At 42.0% G+C, this 23491-nt stretch overlaps 2 protein-coding genes across 9 annotated transcripts in view; both read left to right on the top strand.

Moving 5' to 3' along the window:
• Positions 1–1326, top strand: part of LOC106574332 (collagen alpha-1(VI) chain) — a 44410-nt gene extending 43084 nt beyond the window's left edge. For all 6 annotated transcript variants that reach the window (XM_082975644.1, XM_082975648.1, XM_082975647.1 and 3 more), the window contains one exon: positions 331–1326. The gene's annotated coding sequence lies outside the window, so the exon portion shown is untranslated. The remainder of the gene's footprint in view (positions 1–330) is intronic.
• Positions 1327–10670: 9344 nt separating this feature from the next.
• The window catches only part of LOC145879579 (sodium bicarbonate cotransporter 3), an 85564-nt gene continuing 72743 nt past the window's right edge, over positions 10671–23491 (top strand). For all 3 annotated transcript variants that reach the window (XR_014392431.1, XM_082975642.1, XM_082975641.1), the window contains exon 1: positions 10671–10832. Coding sequence is in view for 2 of the 3 variants with exons in the window: in XM_082975642.1 (XP_082831768.1) it covers positions 10686–10832 (147 nt within the window). In the remaining variant the exon portion in view is untranslated. The remainder of the gene's footprint in view (positions 10833–23491) is intronic.

Genomic DNA, 23491 nt, shown 5'->3' with positions numbered 1-23491 from the left:
AATTTACAATATCTGGAGCTAGCTACATCTGCCAAGGTAGTCTATGTACAGGCTAACCCTAATTTACAATATCAGGAGCTAGCTACATGCTATGTTCCTATGCTCTCAACTAAGGTCTGGGTTGTGTTTACAGATAAGAAATGTTCTGATAACATCTGTCCATGTAAGACTGCTCTTCTCCCTTGTTTTTATGGTCACAGTTTCCTATGCGTTACAATACGTTATTTATTTAGCATTCAGCCTAGTACTGCAATTTAAAGATTTAGTGGAATGTATGTACATGTATCTGAACCCCAACTGCTGTTCTAAAATAGTCCACTCTTCCTCCAGCCAACTTCCAGGAAGCTACAGACATAGTCTTCATGTTGGATGGCTCCTCCAGTGTGGGCCAGGCCAACTTCTACAGAGCCAGAGAGTTTGTTGAGAGCATGGCCGCCAGGCTGCTGTCACAGGACCGGGGAGGGCTGCTCCGCCTGTCTGTCATGCAGTACAGCGATGGGCAGCAGCAGAGAGTGGAGGTGCCCTTCGCTGCCAGGGTTGAGGATGTGCAAACAGGGCTAGCAGCTACGCTCTACATGGACGGGGCCACCGGCTGCCCTGGCCTTCCTGACCTCCACCCTCCAGAGGGAGGGCCGCTCTGCTGTCCCCAGAAAAGTGGTGGTGTTCACAGACAGCAGGTCTGTGGCCTCTGCCCGGGCTGCTATCCCCGAAGCCGCCGCCCGGGCAGAGAACACACAGCTACTGGCCGTCACTGTGGGCGAGGGCTTTGACGAGGTGGGCGTGTGCCACCTGGTGACGGGACAGGCGAACGAGTTTGATTACCACGTCGTGGATAGTCGTGTCCACCGAGTGGCGCTGTACAGTGACCTGGCCAGACAGGTGGTCATGCAGAGCCTGGCTAGAAAGCTCTCTAAAGCTCTCTGAAGCTCTCCAAAGCTCTCCGAAGTTCTCTAAAACTCTCTAAAGCTCTGTAAAGCTCTCTAAAGCTCCCCGAAGCTCTGTGAAGCTCTCTGAAGTTCTCTAAAGTTCTCTAAAGCTCTCTGGAGCGTTCTAAAGCTCTCTGAAGCTCTCCAAAGCTCTGTAAAGCTCTCTGAAGCTCTCTGTAGCTCTCTAACGCTCTTAAAGACCTCCCTACTACTGAAATGTCTATGAATTGTCCGGTTGTGCCATGTATTAGGCCATTAAGAAATTAGATAGATATGGTGCACATTTTATACTTTTGTGTTTTCCTTCTGCCTTTTAGGGCCTCCTGCTTTTCATGTGAAATAAAATGAATATCTTTGTCATAAGAAGCACTTGGGTAGATGAATAAACGTTTCGCTGTAAGTTTGGTGATAAGATGAACAGTTTTCTTTTGCTCAAATTTGCTGGAGGTCTTGACAAATGAAATATTGAACACACTAACTAGCTAATTCTGAATACAATACAATTTATTATTTTCAAATATATGCAGGGCCATTTAGTGAAAGAATTACCCAGACATGCCAATAAAATGCACTAGAGGGCAGTGTTGATGGAGTGTTGAGAAAAGAGGGATGAGTAGATGAGCTCTAACATACATTTGGAAAATACTGCTATTCTGTTCTACCAAGTGATTAGTGATAGTTGTTGTAGAAGGACCTTTTACAGATCGGTCCAAAAAGACCCTAGGCTTCCCCTCGTACTCCATACTTATCTGAGGGTGTTGGGCTACTGACCTCAGGATGTATCCAACTTCAGCACCATGGACAGAGTTAGAAAATCAGTTGTTCGAAATCCCAGATGCCAGTCAGTGTACTCATTAATTCCCTTATGAAATAGCATGTATTTAGTATATCTGGCTCCAACTGTACTCTGAGAATAATAAGAAGCAGGGATAATCAAAACGTTTTATTTTATATAGCTATGTTTTGTTACTGTGAAAATTAATCTGTAATGAAAATAGGTATAATGATTTTAGTGACTGTAATGATCAGTGGGTTCCTCTATCTCAGAAAGCCACTTCTGAATTTCACTGCTCTTCTTCTCTGTCTCCTCACTGCTCTTGTTCCTCAGCTCCTCACTGCTCTTCTTCTCTGTCTCCTCACTGCTCTTGTTCCTCAACTCCTCCGCCACCCTATTTCCTGCTGAGAAGCGATTGACTCTCTTGGCTGTGGTCTCCAGAGAGATCACCTGGATCCTCTTCATGTTGTTCCTGCAGCGCAGCTCCTTCAGCTTCCTGTAGTAGACCCTGCAGCTGAAGCCCTCCATAAAGCCCAGGGTGATGTGTGTCTGAAGAGAGGACAGGCTGGGGTAGTACCACAAGCAGCTGGCACACTTATACAGCAGCTCCCCATTGAACTTCTCCAGGGCAGAGGAGGCTCTGAGGAAGCGGAAGTCCAGGTGGTCCGTGAACGACGGCTCCTTGGGCACCACTGACCTACTGCCTCCCTTCCTCGCCGTGTGTCTGTAGGAGATGTCTGCTGGCTTCAGGGGAGGGCAGAGAGTGTGAGGTGTTTTGGAGCCAAGTATACTAGGGGGTTCTGCTGCTTTTAATGCCTGAACGTGAGAAGGACTCCACTGGGTACCTGGTGTTAGAGAAAGAATAGGGTCCTGCTGTCACGCTATGGCAATCCTGATTCATATTTACTGCAAATCAAATGGGATGTAAATAAATATGTCATGATAGTGCTACGTTTGCCAAAAAATACTTCAGAGCGCTTACCCGTTCTCTTCCTTAGCCTTTCAGTGACAAATGGTTCTCTTAAGAAAACTTGTGAGGACTTCATTTTTTACGATAAATGGATCATGGAACCATGGAATAGAACCTAGCTAAGTAAATGGGTCTTGTGGTTTTGCAAATGTTCTACAAAGGATTGGAATTCCAAATTCCAAAAGCAATGATGTCATAATGATCTCTTTGTGTATGATAATGAACTTCAATCCATTCATGGTTCTGGAGATGTTATTAATAATAATATAAAATGTATTCAACTTTTATAGTGCTATTCATTACATAAATAGATCTCAAAGCGCTGTAAAGCAGCAACAGCAAAAAACAAGCAATTTAAAAACAATCAACATCATTAATCATCATGAGTAGATTGACATCAAGAGACTGAAGAATTATTCAAATGCTTAAGTTTAATTTATTAGGATCCCCATTAGCTAGCTACTGCACATGTAGCAGCTATTTTTCCTGGGGTCCACTTAAAACGTACAAATACATTACAAAGTACACAACAGATATAGACAAAAACAACATAATATATTACATTCAATTCTAAATATTTGTTTACAAATAAAATAAGAGTTTTATATAGGAAAGACACCAAGAGACAACAAAAATACTATCTACACACTATTTATATATCCATATTCATTCTTATATACAGTATAGTTAAATTACAATATCTCTTTTGAAAGAGGAGAGGCACTTTGATACAATATGTTTTCTAAATCTGTTTTTTAAAGCTGAACTTGCTTTTTGCCTGAGTAACCTCTGGTGGCAGAGCATTCCACAATGACATGGCTCTATACAAGCATTTCGCTACACCCGCAATAACATCTGCTAAGTATGTGTATGTGACCAACACAATTTGATTTGATACATAACTGAGCGATGCATTAAATTTGTTTTTAGTTTGGATACTGTGAAGATACACCATAAAGGTGTGTATGGTGGGGTTTGTATGTCTGTTTGAAGTATATGAAAAAATATTATACAAGGGCTTAGCCATTTTCGACACATAAATGTTTCTTAAGAAGACTAGAAGAGAAGTAGTCAATTTCTCCTCAACCCTCAACCATGAAAGACTATCATGGTATACATCTGCAAAGTGGTATTGTATAATGGTATCCATCTGCATAGTGGTATTCTATCATAGTATCCATCTGCAGAGTGGTATTCTGTCATGGTATCCATCTGCAGAGTGGTATTCTATAATGGTATCCATCTGCAAAGTGGTGTTGTATAATGGTATCCATCTGCAAAGTGGTATTGTATAATGGTATCCATCTGCATAGTGGTATTCTATCATAGGATCCATCTGCAGAGTGGTATTCTGTCATGGTATCCATCTGCAGAGTGGTATTCAATCATGATACCCATCTGCATAGTGGTATTCTATTATGCTATCCATCTGCAGAGTGGTATTCAATCATGATACCCATCTGCAGAGTGGTATTCTATTATGCTATCCATCTGCAGAGTGGTATTCTATTATGCTATCCATCTGCAGAGTGGTATTCAATCATGATACCCATCTGCATAGTGGTATTCTATTATGCTATCCATCTGCAGAGTGGTATTCTATTATGCTATCCATCTGCAGAGTGGTATTCTATTATGCTATCCATCTGCAGAGTGGTATTCTATTATGCTATCCATCTGCAGAGTGGTATTCTATTATGCTATCCATCTGCAGAGTGGTATTCAATCATGATACCCATCTGCATAGTGGTATTCTATTATGCTATCCATCTGCAGAGTGGTATTCAATCATGATACCCATCTGCATAGTGGTATTCTTGGATCACAAACCTATAAATAGGCAACCAAGACACATCAGAAACATATTTGGCAAGATTACATTTTAGGACAGAAAATCAACCCTGTAATATCCTTTTCTGACATTAAATTGTAGTGTTGTGTAATCACACAAAAGGATATATCCCGCTATCTAACCCGGAAACACGGAACAGAACATCAAATCAATTGTTGTTGATTTAACGCTGACAGCTTGGTCCACTTTCCAAGATTATTCAGGTTAAAATAGGACAGCCTGTTCACAACCCTATTGGTTTGGTGTGGAGGTTGTTTCAGACCCTAATCCACAGTCTAGAGTATAGATGTCAAGGTTGTGTGTAGAGACGGACCAAGGCGCAGCATGCTCTGAGTTCCACATATTTATTTAATGAAACTCACAAAACAAAAAAATTGAACAAACAACAAACCGTGACGACAGAGATGCTACATGCACTTACTCAAAATAAGATCCCACAAAAAAACAGTGGGGAAATGGCTAATTAAATATGATCCCCAATCAGAGACAACAATAAACAGCTGCCTCTGATTGGGAACCATACCAGGCCAACATAGAAATAAAGAAACTAGAATGCCCACCCTAGTCACACCCAGACCTAACCAAAATAGAGAATAAAGGATCTCCAAGGTCAGGGCGTGACAATAGATTATGGCTGTAGGTAGGAATCATGTACTGATGTCATCATTAAGAAGCAGTGGGCAGAGATGTAATTTATTTCATCGCCCCCTGGCTCCACCCATATGTAGGATGACAGAGCGTTTTGTGTTAGAGGGACTGTCACACATTGTGACTCTTGTGAAGAAGCTACATAGCAGACAGACTAACAGAAACAGCACAGCAGATAGCACAGCATGGCAGCCTTTGTCTCGGTGAGTTCCTCTCTTCCAGGCATTTACACAACTTTGTTGACTCTCAATGCTTTGATACAAGCATTGTTTGCGAGTTGATCATTTGGGAGTGTGGTAGCAGATTGTTGAATTGTGCTAGGTAAAGATTGTATACTTTGTTTTATCGTTTCCATGGTAAATTTAAGGAATGTCTGATAGAAGAGGAAAATAATTTAGGGCTAGTCTTATAATTTAGCAATGTCTTTGTCTTTCCACAGAGACAACGTATTACTGTAGGCTACTGTAACACTTTCTGAATGTATCATGTTATCCTTGCTTAATTTATGTATGACACAAATACTATGCATAGAACCAAAACATATAGTTATTATAAAAACACAAGTTATTGTCGCTAGTATTTTTATAAACTATGCAGAGAAAGAGTGAAATACTGTTCTCCATAGAAATGTCATAAGAACATTTGTGGGCAACATAATGTGATGATAGCCTTTAATCCAGTGTGCAACATACAATAGATTCAATTTACTTACTATGTTGTCCCACCTAGCTATCTTAAGATGAATGCACTATCTGTAAGTCGCTCTGGATAACAGAGTCTGCTAAATGATTAACTTGTCAAATAAATAAGGGTGTTCTGGTTTAGCAGTGGGGCTATGATGCGCTTGATGCTCTCCAGACTCTAGAGAGCTGTCCTGATATCCTATTGGTGGAGGGAAGTAATTGACAGTGGGCTAGGGCCAACATGTGTGTTATCACATCTGAATTTAGCCTTGTGTTCTTTATGGAGAGAGGCCTCTAGGGTCTTGGTTTACTTTTAACCAGGTCTACATGACTTTCATTATTACAGGGAGAAGCGTGGCCTGGTTTTAATTATTTGTTTATCATCCTCACCCACTTACTTTCCTCAATGTCCTTCTTTGAATCTCAGCATGTCTGTAACGCTGAATAGCTAACCCCTATGGCAGTGTCTTTTACATTGACCTCTGCCCTTATTTACCTCTCTCTCAGTTGGCCACGTGTCACCACTGCAGCATATCTTCCAGACATGGCCTTGTCTACAGGGAGTCCATGGCGGCTCTATCCAGGAACGTCATGGCTCCCAGTTACACCAGGAGGCATAGTTCACAGGCTAGAACCCTGCCACTGCGAGCTAGGGGAAGACTCATCACCCAAAGGCCTGTCGGAGAGGCCAAGCCTCGGCCTAGAGCTCCAAGGTAAACATCTTACTCTATTACCTAGTAATATAGAGATGCTTGGGGTTAATGACGCATATTTTGAATTGTTGAATTTAATAGAACTCATTTACAGTGTATCTTTAATATCAACGTTTTTTTTTGGTCCGCCATTAAAATGGCATAAAACCTTTAAACTCTCTCTTCACAGGCCCAATCCTCCAGAGTTCATTGCCATATCTTCCTCCAAGCTGGCCGGTGTGAAACATTTTGTATTTGTGCACCTAAGGAAGCTCTTTTCATTGGGTGACACCCAGAGGCACAGAAAGAGTGGCCTGAAACTTTTCTCCTGAAGTATTGCAAATATAATTGGATGGTAAACATCAATGGGCTTGATGATCCACAAGGTGGCGCTCCAGTAATTCAGTAGGAAAAATAAGTGATGGAGGAGTCAGCAGGAAGATGCTCACTTGTCAAGACTAAGACATGCAGGTACTCAGACCTCCCTCACCTGAGAGAGATTGAAGTATGGCGAGTTCTGGCAGTATGGTGACTGCAGGCCAATACCTTTGGCAGGAGTCTCTATGGCGACCAGTAGCCATGTGGGTGAGATGGTTCTGGATGGAATGCAAGGCAATATTTTTGCAACACTTTTTAGCTTTCTATATATTTATTGTTCTGAGGTATGATGTGCAAAATCAGACATACTATTTAATTTAGTCACATGGTACAACACTTGTATCAGTATCAACTTTTAATGTGATTAGGATTTTGAAATATAATTGAAAGTGTGTAGAGTCATATGATATCGTTGCCTCCAGCTCAGGCTAAGGAGCCATTGCATATCCTGTTTAACAGTAAGTTGTATTGGATCAAGTGTGAGCTTAATGACTGTATTATTATTGTTGTCAAATGTTTAGTGCAATGTTATAAACATGTACAGCAGTATAATATACTCGCTAGTTTAGAAATAATATACAGAAACTAATCTAATAAAGGTTTAAAAGCTATTTGGGTAAAAATAAGTTTTAAATGTTTCACGTTTTGTTTCAAATTATTACTGAACCTATTCAGACCGGAGGGGGAGCCATAGGATAGATGCTAAAACATTGATTTGGCTCAACCAAAAACATCAAATCAAATCAAATCAAATTGTATTTGTCACACACACCGAATACAACAGGTGTAGACCTTACAGTGAAATGCTTACTTATAAGCCCTTAACCAAAAATGCAGTTGTAACAAAAATAAGTGTTAAGTAAGTATTTACTAAATAGTAAAAAAATAATTAATACAAAGATATCAAATAATTAAAGAGCAGCAATAAAATAACTGTAACGAGGCTATATACAGGGGGTACTGGTACAGAGTCAATGTGCGGGGCCACAGGTTAGTCGAGGTAATTGAGGTAATATGTACATGTAGGTAGAGGTAAAGTAAATACAGTGTAGCAGCAGTGTAAAAATGGGGGGGGGGGGGGGGTCAAGGGTCAATGCAAATAGGGGGGGGGGTCAATGCAAATAGTCCAGGTAGCCATTTGATTAGCTGTTCAGGAGTCTTATGGCTTAGCGGTAGAAGCTGTTAAGAAGCCTCTTGGACCTAGGCTTGGCGTTCTGGTACCACTTGCCGTGCGGTAGCAGAGAGAACAGTCTATGACTAGGGTTGCTGGACATTTTGGAAATTTTTAGGGCCTTCCTCTGACACCGCCTGGTATAGAGGTCCTGGATGGAAGGAAGCTTGGCCTCAGTGATGTACTGGCCGTACGCATTACCCTCTGTAGTGCCTTGCAGTCGGAGGCCGAGCAGTTGCCATACCAGGCAGTGATGCAACCAGTCAGGATGCTCTCGATGGTGCAGCTGTAGAACGTTTGAGGATCTGAAGACCTATGGCAAATCTTTTCAGTCTCCTGAGGGGGGAATAGACGTTTCGTGCCCTCTTCACCACTGTCTTGGTGTGTTTAGACCATTATAGTTTGTTGGTGATGTGGACACCAATGAACTTCAAGCTCCCAACCTGCTCCACTACAGCCCTGTTGATGGGAATGGGCCGTGCTTGGCCCTCCTTTTCTTGTAGTCCACGATCATCTCCTTTGTCTTGATCACGTTGAGGGAGAGGTTGTTATTCTGGCACCACTCTGCCAAGTCTCTGTCCTCCTCCCTATAGGCTGTCTCATATAGGCTGTTAACATACATGTTAAACCAGGGATGGTCTTCTGAGCCATGGCTGGCAGTTTTTCTTGTTTTACTTGTCCAATAGTACTACATATCTTCATTTTTATATGTTCAGAAATTACATTTAAAATTATATGTATTTTTCCTAAAATGTAAAATAATTGTTTTAACTAGGGTCAACAGGTGGCTTAAATATACATGTTGATCCAACTAAGGTCACCTTTGATGTTCAGAGAGCTAGCAGGTATTAAGTCACCTCCAACCCCTAGTGAGCGTTTCTAATGCCACAGCATCACTTCCAGTAACTGGCTATAGAAATAACCTGAGACCAAATTAAGGGGATTACAATGTTTACAGACTCTGGACCTTTGGTCCCTAGAGGGTTGCCCTCCAGCATGTGGGGACCAGTCTTATTAATCACACACACACACACTTGTATTGCCATCCTGATTGATCATTGGGAATGCATGCGGCAGCGGACATCTACGTCTGACACGTCTGAAGTGGTTTCCATATCAGTGGTTAATGTAATGACATTCTTTTTCCTTATCTGGTGCAATGGAATGGAACCCTGTATCACAATATCTAAACTACTCTGTTTACAATGTCCACGAGAGGATGATGATGATGATGATGAGGACTACGACAATGATGAGGATGATGAAGATGACGACAATGATGATGACGATGATGATGATGATGATGATGATGACGATGATGGGGATGACGGTGATGATGGTGATGATGATGATCAAAAGTAAACATGCATGTCTTTTCATGAGACTAAAAATGCTCAGATGACTTTTATATGTAGGCACTTACCTTTTAACTTTCTTAGAACAGCTGTGTTTACTCTGAGGTGACACAGCAATTGATTGTTTATTTGTAAGCCACTATGAGCAGATATTTCATAACACAGTTTTTTTTAAAAAATGCTTTTCAATTAGTATTTCTCAAATACAAACCCTGTTTGACTATTCTAAAGAGATTCAAACTTAAACCTTGGGAACAATAATGATCTTGAAATATTGAGGTAATCTGTCAGAATTATGCTGCCAACACAAACATCAGGGGGCAAACTCTACATTAATATGAATAATTTAATCTCTAATAAGCTCCTTACAGGCACCACATACATGTAGTTACTGATGACAGATTCCCACCATACGCACATTATTAGAGTGGCTTTAGGAAGAATACTTACAAAAAGTTCAACGTCAATCTTGGGAAATCAAATCAAATCAACGTTTATTTGTCACGTGCGCCGAATACAACAGGTGTAGACCTTACAGTGAAATGCTTACTTACAGGCTCTAACCAATAATGCAAAAAAGGTATTAGGGGAGCAATAGGTAGGTAAAGAAATAAAACAACAGTAAAAAGACAGGCTATATACAGTAGCGAGGCTATAAAAGTAGCGAGGCTACATACAGACACCGGTTAATCAGGCTGATTGAGGTAGTATGTACATGTAGATATGGTTAAAGTGACTATTACTTGTAATGTATATCAAGTGCTGTTCAGATTTTCAAAGGTGGGGTCAAGTGTCTCAGAAAACCAATATGAGTTCACTATTTTGCTCACAATCATTTGAACTCATGGGCCAAAAGGCTTGACAGTAAAACCAGAGATAGGCTATATAGCTAAATCAATAGCCTTGGCATGGATTTGGTAAAACAATGCTTTTGACCAAACAAGAAGAGCATTTGTGGTTATTTGCTGGCATAATTCCATTAATCTGTTGGAAGTTCACAGATACAGCACCATACTTTTAGCACAAAGTAATAACCAGACAATCAACACAGCATCCTTGCTCTTTCACCAGCCCCTCCGGGATAGGCGTGTCGTACACGCCCATTTGTCTTTTCTACTCTTATCATTGGTCAAAGGAAACCGGCTGCTTGGATATGAAAGGAGAACTTAAACTGCCAATCAAAATAGGGCGGGTTATGCTCAGTATGTAAAAATCGCTACGTTAGGTTAGTAAAAATGCCAGTCAGTCGAGTTGGTGTCGGTGACACGTCAAAAAAGGGTATTTCGGTATTCGATATTCAAATTCTCCCAGAGGATAGGGGACAGAAATTTGGACAAATGGAAGAAGAGGCCAGTGAACAGATGCGACCCCTCTTGACAACCGTAAGTAACAAGTCGTGGTCACGTTTTTTGTTTTGTTCACCTTTTTTAAAGTTTCTGGAAATTACTTGTTAGCTTGGTGGCTAGCAGTTCAGTTGAGGGCGCATTTCTCAAGAGAAAGGAATGGGTACGAAATGGGGGTGGGGGTTCAGTTATGCTTTGCCACCAAGGCATATCGAGATGGAAGTGACAGTAAACATGTAGTTAGCTAACTTACAATAGGAAACAACTTCATTGCTGTTACTTAATACGTGGTATAAACGTGAGAGATAGGTATGCACATATGTTTTCCTTTGTAATTGTTGTTGGGTACCATGTGTGTGCCAGGAAGTAGCCTATATGTCGTCGGTCTCTCTAGCGATGATTCAGAGGCAAAGGGTGTTGAAACTGAGAGGAAAACCTTTTATTGTTAAGAGGACATGTGCGTGCGCCCGGGGTGGTCAGAGGGTATCACCTCGTGGACTCCCAATGTCTCATGTCTCCCCCCCTCTCTACCGCAGCTACAGGACGTTTACTGTAGTTACAACTTCTTATGGTACATTTCAATGTTTAAATCCACCGTTTCATCACTATTGGATCCCTGACCTCAAATGATTTTATTGAAGATACTGAGTTCTCTTGAAAGGGAGTTTACCATTGTGTCACATGGGGGTATTTCCCTGTTCTCCTCCTGACATTCGAGTTCAGCAGTGTCATATTCATTAATTGTTTTCTGTTGCAAAATGTTTTGCTACAGTGTGCCCTAACGAATAAGACCCTGATGATTGTGTGCAGTTGGGAGAGATGGTGTTCCATATCCGGGCCAGGACTTTGTTGAGCTGACTGGACCACATATGCGAACCTCAAATTGACCATTGTCTGTGCCCTTCTTTTCTGTCCCCCTCTCAATATCAAGGCTCAATATTTCCCAATCTCTGTCATGAGTCTGTCTGTCTGTCTGTGTGTGGCCATGAAGTTAACCAACCAAATACTATCTATATTTACAGTTTTCTAACAGGCAACTAGCCTATTCCTATAAGTCCTCTCCCTCTCTCTCAGCCTGTGTATGTTTATAGCTTGGCTGTATCACAAACTGATGGTGACATTCATAAAGCCTAGACAACACTCTACTATTAATGATGAAGCCTTTATGTGCTTTGTGTTTTAAATTTACCTTAATTCACAGTGACATTAGCTGATGAAGATTCTCATAGAACAAAATGTATAACATCTCCTTAACCTATGTTTGCAACAGACCCTTCGGCGTTTATCCACAAACCCTCCAAAAACACCATTCAATTCCCCTATAGGCTTTGTTGAACAAACCAATGGCGGAGTTAGTACAGCCACACATGGGCTATAACCCAGAAAAGATCCCATCTGGAAACATAACCCCACTTGTACTAAGTAGGCCTAGATCAGACATGTCAAATCACTAATAAAGAACAGGACCAGACTTGTTATAAACCTACACATAGTCAACACTTGAGTAAAAAATACATAAAACAATATGTTTTATTTTCACATACAAGGTGCAATTGCAGTGAAATGTGTTATCAGGGTCAGCCATAGTAGTACGGCACCCCTGGAGCAAATGTAGGTTAAGTGCCTTGCTCAAGGACATGTCTGACAGATTTTTCATCTTGTCCGCTCGGGTATTCGAACTAGCGAGCTTTTCGGTTGTGAGACCAATGCTCTAACCTAGTTGAGTGGGTGTGGTGGGGAATTATAATCCCATTTCCAACACTTTGCCATGTGAATGACGCAGCACCTTTTCTTAGATCATATATTCACCTGGTTTGAATATATTGGTACAGGCTGTTATATGGGCGGCAGGTAGCCTAGTGGTTAGAGCGTTGGGCTTGTAAACGAAAGGTTGCTAGATCGAATTCCCGAGCTGACTAGGTACAAATCTGTTGTTCTGCCCCTGAACTAGGCAGTTAACCCACTGTTCCTACGCTGTCATTGTAAATAAGAATTTGTTCTGACTTGCCTAGTTAAATGAAGGTTAAATACAAAAATTGCAGACAGATAGTAAAACGATGCTGCCGAGTACAGGTAGTTTGTGAATGAGTATATAAATCCACTGTGTTCTGCCTCCATGGTGATGCTTTCTGATTATGTTTGTGGGACACTTCCTTGCTGTGTAGACTCTGGAGCGTCAAATCTTTCTTATTGCGTGTGGACCCTGACCTCTAAACAAAACACAACAACATGACAGCGTGTGTGGGGCATGTTATATAGTATCACTGTGATTGTCTTTAAAGTTTGAAGTGCTCAATGCTGTCATGTGCAAGACAAAGATCCATTACAGACGCTGTCTGGACTAGACATTGAATTATCAGACTAAGTCTGTGAGATTTTAATTAGTCTCCATCTCTTAACATTGTTGATATGCTGACTAGTTACTAGCTAATTACCAGGCACAAGGCTGCTTTATTGTAGTGGGCATAATCTGTGATTGCTAATCCTATACTACAATATTGACCCTTTACACCTCTGATTTGGGTCAAAGGTGTTGATGTAAGTGGGCACATGTCTAGCCCTTTCTAAAGGGAGCTTTGACACCAGGAAGCATCATTGTGTCTGTCTGGAGACTCAGCAGCTCTGGTGCTGGCAGGGCTGAGCAGACAAAGGCAGGGGTAAAGCCAGCTGACTGACACAGGCACACACTGGAAATGTCAGAACTCACTCCCACACACTGGGGACTGGTGGACACAGTTATGAGCTCAGCAGGTTGAGGCCTTACTGCAGTCTGGTACCCTGGGCTCTGGGACCTCCCCCTGCAGCTTGTGGCTGCTAACAGGACAATAGCAAGGACCTCCCCCCTCCTGATTCAGCTACACTCCTGACTGCACTGGAGCTGCTCTATTCGTCACCATGAGAGAACAGAGAGCCAGAAGCCTTTGTGCATGTTTATGTCATGACATAGGCTACATGCTCAGACACAAGTCATATTAGGGGTCAAGTCCTCTGTACTGAAAATGTATGCCATGAACCATTTGATAAGCATTTGTGTTCTTAGGCCACACTTCCATGTCAAGGAGCCAGCGAAATGTGAATGAGTTCTTAGTCCTGTCTGGAAATGGAATGATCATGACATCACCTGTTTACCATTTCAACACTTTGTTTTCCAAACCTTCCAAGTTCCAACCCCTTCTGTGAGGACAGCCAGGGGTTCATGAACTTTAATTTCTTGTCCAGTCTTTTCTGCCTGAGGGCCTCCAGGAAGGACACTAGAGCAGGGCTCTCCAACCCTGTTCCTGGAGAGCTACCCTCCTGTAGGTTTTTTCTCCAACCCTGTTCCTGGAGAGCTACCCTCCTGTAGGTTTTTTCTCCAACCCTGTTCCTGGAGAGCTACCCTCCAGTAGGTTTTTGCTACAACCCTGTTCCTGGAGAGATACCCTCCTGTAGGTTTTTGCTACAACCCTGTTCCTGGAGAGATACCCTCCTGTAGGTTTTTGCTCCAACCCTGTTCCTGGAGAGCTACCCTCCTGTAGGTTTTTGCTCCAACCCTGTTCCTGGAGAGATACCCTCCTGTAGGTTTTTTCTCCAACCCTGTTCCTGGAGAACTAGCCTCCTGTAGGTTTTTGCTTCAACCCTGTTCCTGGAGAGCTAGCCTTCTGTAGGTTTTTGCTCCAACCCTGTTCCTGGAGAGCTACCCTCCTGTAGGTTTTTACTCCAACCCTGTTCCTGGAGAGCTACCCTCCTGTAGGTTTTTACTCCAACCCTGTTCCTGGAGAGCTACCTTCCTGTAGGTTTTTACTCCAACCCTGTTCCTGGAGAGCTACCTTCCTGTAGGTTTTTACTCCAACCCTGTTCCTGGAGAGCTACCCTCCTGTAGGTTTTTGCTCCAACCCTGTTCCTGGAGAGCTACCTTCCTGTAGGTTTTTGCTCCAACCCTGTTCCTGGAGAGCCACCCTCCTGTAGGTTTTTACTCCAACCCTGTTCCTGGAGAGCTACCTTCCTGTAGGTTTCTGCTCCAACCCTGTTCCTGGAGAGCTACCTTCCTGTAGGTTTCTGCTCCAACCCCAGTTGTAACTAACCTGATTCCTCTTATCAACCAGCTAATTATTAGACTCTCAGGTGTGCTAGACTAGGGTTGGAGTGAATCTACAGGACAGTGGGGTTGGAGAGCCCTGCTTTAGAGACCATACTGGGACAAATCAAAACCAAACGTTAGTCTACTAAAAGGTGATTTATGTAAAAAATTAAAAAATAAACTTTTTTCTTTTTCAGAAAATTTAATGCACAGAATGAATTCTACAATCACATCTTTCCTATCAGATGTAAGTTGGGTCTCTAATGGAATTTCTCTATGACTCACACAGACCTGCCTCATTCAGGATGTCACTATGGTCGGAGGCCCCTTGACCTGTTATTACACTGTAGTAGAGGCCTGAAGGGGACATCTTCGTCTTTTCAAGGTCTATTGAGTTATGCCTGGTGTATTAAGGTTAGGCTATGTTTCCCACAGTGGAGGCTGATCTCCATCTGTCTCATTTGGTTCTTCCTCTGACTGACTGTTTTCACTTCCCTGTTGAGTACAGTGAGTTATGCAAATTAGTCTTACTGACTTCCCTCTCTCGCAGACGGCATACAAACACTTAGAACAGAGTGGGAGATAGGTAGCAATTGTATGGTTTTCTGCACGACTCATCAGCAAGTGATTGAACCCGCTAGAAGAAGATTCAGTATTTCTATTTTAATCTTTTTTTATGCATTGGCAGTGTTTAGACAGGCAGCTAATTCTGATCATTTTTCCACTAATTGGTCTTTTGACTAATCGGATCAGCTCTGAAAACATATTTGAAAAGATCTGTGATTGGTCAAAAGACAAATTAGTGAAAAGAATATCAGAATTGGACTGCCTGTGTGAAAGCAGCCATGTTCACCCATGGTGATATTTTTTGCTCCTTCCAAAACATCAAAAAGAGCTCACTGACTTCTTCTGCATCGTGTTGAACATCTCCCTCACACAGACTGTGTGTCTGCCGGTCGGTATGACTGTCCCTGCTATCAGGAACTGAATAATTAAGCTATTGAGACTGGACCCTGAGGAACTCCATCCCCCTCTCTCACGCTTTCTCTCCCTTTTGACTTCCAAAGCCCCCCTCTTTTCATCTACCTCTTAATGGCCAACCCCCACCTTTGTCTCCCTCTCTCTGGTGTGTGTGTGCCAAACCGACAGTGATTGGTTGACGGGAGACATTAGAAAATCATAGAGCCTGACTGGATTGGTTGCTGAGCGAGCAGCCGGTTAATAGAGTGCATCGGTCTCTCCCCTTTTTTCCATGCACATCTCTTTCTTTCTCCACTTCTTCTTCACACTTGTGGGGTGGTCTTTGGGAGATACATGGCTATCTGGAGATGCATAGATTCTGAAATGCACATAGGCACAGTGGAAGCTTAAAACCTAGGAAACAGTTACATTCCTACCCCTCCAGTAAGAACAGAAGTTACCCTGCCTGCGGTGATTCTTCCCCGTTATGGAGAAGGGGGAAGGAGTGCATGTGCTGCAGACAGTAAGTCTGTTTACATCTGAGAGGAGAGATGAAGAGCGATTGGGGGAGACAGGAAGTAAGAGGGGAAGATAAACAAGAGAGGTGGGTGGCAGTAGTGTGAAACGGAAAATAGTTTCTATTCAGTTTGGTAGGTTTTGCTACACCCTTGAGTCTATGTTTCACTACCATTTTTAATTTCACATTTTATACTCGTGTGTGTGTGTGTGTGTGTGTGTGTGTGTGTGTGTGTGTGTGTGTGTGTGTGTGTGTGTGTGGGGGGGGGGGGGGGGGGGGGGGGGGGGGGGGGGGGGGGGGGGGGGGGGGGGGGGGGGGGGGGGGAACAATCCTTGTGGTACCAAGTCCTCACAAGGATAGTATAACAAGGACATTTTGTCAGTTCCTATGAGGAAAAATGCTAATTTAGGGTTAGAGTTAGGCATAGATTTAGGGAAAATAAGATTTTGGATGGGAATCAATTCTTTGGTCCCCACAAGGATAGCAATACCAAACTGTGTGGCCTCAATGTATTACTTTATAGGTCTAGATTGCAATCTACAAGTAGCCAGGAGTTTAGTGGGTTCATGTTGCGTTTGTATACATTTCTTTTCAGCTGATTGTCCTAAAATGGAACAGGGATTGAGTGAGAACAAGAGAGAAGCAGTTTGAGTAACTTGGCTGGTTTACTGACTAGCATGATACAGCACTTGTTTCACTGTGAATGGTTCAATGTGAGAGTTTGAAGATATTACAGTAGAGATGACAGGTTGTGTGTTTGCTCGCCATTTGTTCATATTCTGATATCTCAGCTGGCTTGGTGGTGATGGTGTTTTTCTTTGCAAGCCTGTATATCATTATCCTGATCAAAAGTAGGGTAAGTGGCGGGTTCACAGAATGTTCAGAAAACGTTCAGATTAGGCATCAGGAGACTGTCATCAGAAAATGGAAGGGAAAAGGAACACCTAGACAGTTGCACAACTGAATGCATTCAACCGAAATGTGTCTTCAGCATTTATCAGAGAGGTGTGGGGGGCTGCCTTAATCAACACCCATGTCATCAGCGCCCGGGGAGCAGTTGTTGGTTAATTGCCTTGCTCAAGGGCAAAACGGCAGATTTTTCCAGTTTGCTGGCTCAGGGATTCAAACCAGCAACCTTTCGGTTACTGGCCCAACGCTCTTAACCATCAGCGTAGCAGTAGAGTAGAACGACTTTTCATGTTTTCTTCCGCTGTTATTTTTCTCAGAGGGGTTTACACCTACAGTTTTGTGTATTGGCCTCTTCAGTGTAATTGCGATATGGGTGTGTGTAGGCCTATATGAGTCGTATATCACCCAGGCCTACCCAGAGTGGATTAAGTGTCAGCAATAGCAGCACCGGTGGGTTGTAGCCTGGAGACAGAGCTAAAGAAAGCCCCATGGGTTGTCCTCTTGACTACTTGACTGAAGCAGAATAGAGGGATGTTACAGGGGCCAGTATCTCATTCATAGGATGTTACATACACTCATAATCTCTCATTCATAGGATGTTACATACACCTCTCAGCACGCGGGACTTTACATAACATACGGTAACCCATGGGCACTAAAGGGACGTTCATAGCATCACATCAAATTTGGTGTCAAGTGAAAGCTGAGTAATTTATTAAGTGAAGGTATATATTAATTTTCCATCCTGAAAATGTGGAATAGGAAAAGGATCAGAAATCTGGTGAAACAGATGGAAAGTGGGTCTTAGGAAACATTTACCAGGAACTCTTAAAAAGGTATTAAAATACAGTGTGTTGCATTCAAAAACTATTCAGACCCCTTGACTTTTTCCACATTTTGTGACGTTACAGCCTTATTCTAAAATTGATTAAATATATATATATATATTTGTATCATCAATCTACACACAATACTCCATAATGACAAAGCGAAAACTGTTTTATTTTAATTTTTTATTCTTGCAAATGTATTCAGACCCTTTGCTATGAGACTTGAAATTGAGCTCATGTGCATCCTGTTTCCATAATTTTTAATTGAACCTTTTATTTAACTAGGCATCAACCTTGATGTTTCTACAACTTGATTGGAGTCCACCTGTGGTAAATTCAATTGATTGGACATGATTTGGGAAGGCGCACACACTGTGTGTGTGTGTGTGTGTGTGTGTGTGTGTGTGTGTGTGTGTGTGTGTGGACACACACACACACACACACACACAGACAGAAGTATGTGGACACAACCCTTCAAATTAGTTGATTCGGCTATTTCAGCCACACCTGTTGCTGACGGGTGTATAAAATTGAGCACACAGCCATTCATTTCTCCATAGACAAACATTGGCAGTAGAATGGCCTTAATGAAGACCTCAATGACTTTCAATGTGGCACCGTCATAAGATGCCATCTTTCCAACAAGTCAGTTTGTTAAATATTTGCCTTGCTAGAGCTGCCCTGGTCAACTGTATGTGCTGTTATTGTGAAGTGGAAACGTCTAGGAGCAACAATGTCTCAGCCGTGAAGTGGTAGGCCACACAAGCCCACAGAACGGGACCGCCGAGTGCTGAAGCGCGAAGCGCATAAAAATCGTCTGTCCTCGGTTGCAACACTCACTACCGAGTTCCAAACTGCCTCTGGAAGCAGCGTCAACACAATAACTGTTCCTCAGGAGCTTTATGAAATTGGTTTCCATGGCCAAGCAGCCACAGACAAGCCTAAGATCATTATGCGTAATGCCAAGTGTCAGCTGGAGTGGTGTAAAGCTCGCCACCATTGGACTCTGGAGCAGTGGAAATGCTTTCTCTGGAGTGATGGATCATGCTTCACCGTCTGACGGACAAATCTGGGTTTGGCAGAGAACGCTACCTGCCCCAATGCATAGTGCTAACTGTAAAGTTTGGTGAAGGAGGAATAATGGTCTTGGGCTGTTTTTCATGATTCGGGCTAGGCCCCTTAGTTCCAGTGAAGGGAAATCTTAACGCTACGTTATACAATGACATTCTAGACGATTCTGTGCCTCCAACTTTGTGGCAACTGTTTGGGGAAGGCCCTTTCATGTTTCAGCCTGATAATGCCCCTGTGCACAAAGCGAAGTCCATACGGAAATGTTTTTTTGAGATCGTGTGGAAGAACTTGACTGGGGCCTGCACAGAGCCCTGACCTCAACCCCATCAAACACCTTTGGGGTGAATTGGAACGCCGACTGCGAGCCAGACCTAATCGCCCAACATCTGTGCCCGACCCCTGCCAACTAGTATCAACATTTTATATTTAGTTTTGCAGAAATGATTTGCTTTCTGTAAATTAATGAAATATTGCCTAGTGACTTGTCATTCTGTTACCAAAAACCCATGTCTCTGACATTTTCTAATTTCTCTCCCTCATGAGGAAGGAGAATGAAAGTTCACAGAAGCAACAATTTAAAGGTAGGCCTACCAATTAGTTAGTGTTTTTACTGATCATTTGGTTTGTGATTTTTAAAATGCACCATTCTGTTACCAAATCAGTAACAGAATTTCCAGTTTTCCACTAACACTGGCTGTCAGCTATACAGTCGACTAGACATATATTTTCAGCCGGGTACTTTTTCCATTTTAGATTAACTAGGCAATTTTTCAATTAGATAGTCAGAAAAAAGATATGCATATTTTAGCGATCTATTGATAGGACAGGCACCTGTCAGTCACAAAGTTGTCAGTCACAAAGTGAGCGAAGACAGAAATACCGCTGGCAAAGCTATTTATAACTAACCCAAGATGGTTAATCTGTCGTTTACCAGGGGAGCAAATTAAGCATAGTGGGCAGAACAAGCAAGGAGGTGGGCAAAGCCAAGCACGAGCTAGCATGATTCCATTGTAGCATGTATTTGCATATTTCCGTTAGGGAGCGCCTCCTCTGAAGCGCGCGTGTGCACTGACTCAATTCGACCTTGCACTCCAAAACAACGCCATTTTTTTTATTACTTTGGTAAAGCAACAAGTCTATACAACTTAGTGCACTTTGTTTGTAACAGATGTTGGTTTTGGCAACAGAAAAATGTTTTGTAATCAGATGTTTCATCAATGAGAAAATGTGCATACTGGCAGCCCAGTTTGACCTAGTTCCATCCTCACACTACCTGCGACTGGACTGCCTCTCACTAACATTTGGTGAGAAAATGTTCTAAACGGATTCTTCAGCTTTATAGCCCCTGTGACATGTCTGGGTTTCTCCTTCTGTCTGTGCTGATGGTGTGTGTGGTGTGTGGTTGCAGTCAAATGTCTTTACATGTAGGGGAGAGCGCATAAATTTGCACATCCATATAATGTGAGTGAATTTGCACATTCCATATGTGAGTGAATTTGCTTGTCCCATATAATGTGGTAACGATGAGTCTCCTGTGCCAGACTTTTCAAGGCATTTTTGCATTCCAGTTAAACATTTACCTGCTCTGTTGCAGTCTACCATTTTGAAGACTAGACACGTAAATGTCATGCTATTTGTATTTGAACAATATGATTGGCTGTTCATTTCAAGCTCCAGCGAGTCACAACTTCTCGAGCACTCGGCGTCTTGATGAGTACATGAGTACATTTCGCTACACTCACAATAACATCTGCTAACCATGTGCATGTACCAATAAAATGTCATTTGAGTTGATGCCTTCACACAGCACATGCGTGCTCTCCAGAGCAAAAGAAGTGCCCATCAATCTACCTGCTGAGCTTATTTATTTTAAGGAAAGTGATTTACAAAAGTAAACCTTCAATAGTGAACATACTAGCAATTAGAGGTCGACCGATTATGATTTTTCAACGCCGATTATTGGAGGACCAAAGAAAGCCGATACCGATTAATCGGACGATTTTTCTTTATTTGTAATAATGACAATTACAACAATACTGAATGAACACTTTTATTTTAACTTAATACATTAATAAAATCAATTTAGCCTCAAATAAATAATGAAACATGTTCAATTTGGTTTAAATAATGCAAAAACAAAGTGTTGGAGAAGAAAGTAAAAGTGCAATATGTGTCATGTAAAAAAGCTAACGTTTAAGTTTCTTGCTCAGAACATGAGAACATATGAAACTGGTGGTTCCTTTTAACATGAGTCTTCAATATTCCCAGGTAAAAAGTTTTAGGTTGTAGTTATTATAGGACTATTTCTCTCTATACCATTTGTATTTCATATACCTTTGACTATTGGATGTTCTTATAGGCACTTCAGTATTGCCAGTGTAGCTTCCGTCCCTCTCCTCGCCCCTACCTGGACTTGAACCAGGAACACATCGACAACAGCCACCCTCGAAGCATCGTTACCCATCACGCCACAAAACCCGTGGCTGTTGGCAGAGCAACAACTACTTCAAGGTCTCAGAGCGAGTGACGTCACCTATTGAAACGCTATTAGCACGCACCCCGCTAACTAGCTAGCCATTTCACATCGGCTACACCAGCCTAATCTCGGGAGTTCGTAGGCTTGAAGTCATAAACAGCTCAATGCTTGAAGCACAGCGAAGAGCTGCTGGCAAACGCACGAAAGTGCTGTTTGAATGAATGCTTACGAGCCTGCTGCTGCCTACCACCACTCAGACTGCTCTATCAAATCATAGACCTAATTATAACATAATAACACACAGAAATACGAGCCTTAGGTTATTAATATGGTCAAATCCGGAAACTATCATTTAGAAAACAAAATGTTTATTCTTTCAGTGAAATACGGAACCGTTTCGTATTTTATCTAACGGGTGGCATCCATAAGTCTAAATATTCCTGTTACATTGCACAACCTTCAATGTTATGTCATAATTACGTCAAATTCTAGCAAATTTGTTCGCAACAAGCCAGGCGGCCCAAACTGTTGCATATACCCTGACTCTGCATGCAATGAACGGCAAGAGAAGTGACACAATTTCCCAAGTTTAATATTGCCTGCTAACCTGGATTTCTTTTAACTAAATATGCAGGTTTAAAAAATATATACTTCTGTGTATTGATTTTAAGAAAGGCATTGATGTTTATGGTTAGGTACATTTCGTGCAACGATTGTGCTTTTTTCAAAAATGCGCTTTTGTTAAATCATCCCCCGTTTGGTGAAGTTGGCTGTCTTTGTTAGGAAGAAATGGTCTTCACACAGTTTGCAACGAGCCAGGCGGTCCAAACTGCTGTATATACCCTGACTCTGTTGCACAGAACGCAAGAGAAGTGACACAATTTTCCTAGTTAAAAGAAATTCATGTTAGCAGGCAATATTAACTAAATATGCAGGTTTAAAAATATGTACTTGTGTTTTGATTTTAAGAAAGGCATTGATGTTTATAGTTAGGTTCACCTTGGTGCAACGACAGTGCTTTTTTTCGTGAATACGCTTGTTAAATGACTCGTTTGGCGAAGTAGGCTATGATTCAATGATAACTTAACAGGCACCGCATCGATTATATGGCAACGTAGGACAAGCTAGATAAACTAGTAATATCATCAACCATGTGTAGTTAACTAGTGATTATGTTAAGATTGATTGTTTTTTATAAGATGCGTTTAATGCTAGCTAGCAACTTACCTTGGCTCCTTGCTGCACTCCCATAACAAGCAGTGAGCCTGCCATGTAGTCTCCTCGTGGAGTGCAATGTAATCGGCCATGATCGGTATCCAAAAATGCCGATTACCGATTGTTATGAAAACTTATAATCAGCCCAAATTAATAGGCCATTCCGATTAATCGGTCGACCTCTACTAGCAATACACTTGCCACTGTTGAGTCTGGAAAAAGGAAGTTACAAAAAGACACCTAGCATTCGTCTTGGCTAGACTACATCTCTTTTGGAACATCTGTATTAAAGGGGCAGCGTCCTATTTTCAAATCTTCTCAATTACACTTTAGAAACAAATGCATGCAATTACTCCGATGCAATTATATAGAGTAATGACTTGCATTGCTAAATTATACTACACAGCTTTTTAATACGTCTTAACAACCCAAAAAAGCCTAGTAATAGCTGAAATATATAGAGAACATGCCAACCTATAGGCCCTGCATGACCTCAATGTATGGAACTGCACCATGTCCAGGACAGTATAAATTCTGGTCGGGACAGTAGATTTTTGACCAACGGAAAAAAGTAAATGTTGGACTCTGGCCACGGAGTGGTGGCGCATAGGCCGTTTACTGTGCTTTGATTGACGAACAAGAAGCTTGACTAGTTTATAAAAG

This window comes from Salmo salar, chromosome 05 (assembly GCF_965601325.2).
Source record: "Salmo salar chromosome 05, fSalSal1, whole genome shotgun sequence".
NCBI classification, from domain to species: domain Eukaryota; kingdom Metazoa; phylum Chordata; class Actinopteri; order Salmoniformes; family Salmonidae; genus Salmo; species Salmo salar.
The sequence above is the reverse complement of the archived record's forward strand: the minus strand, read 5'-3'. Positions and strand labels throughout refer to the sequence as shown.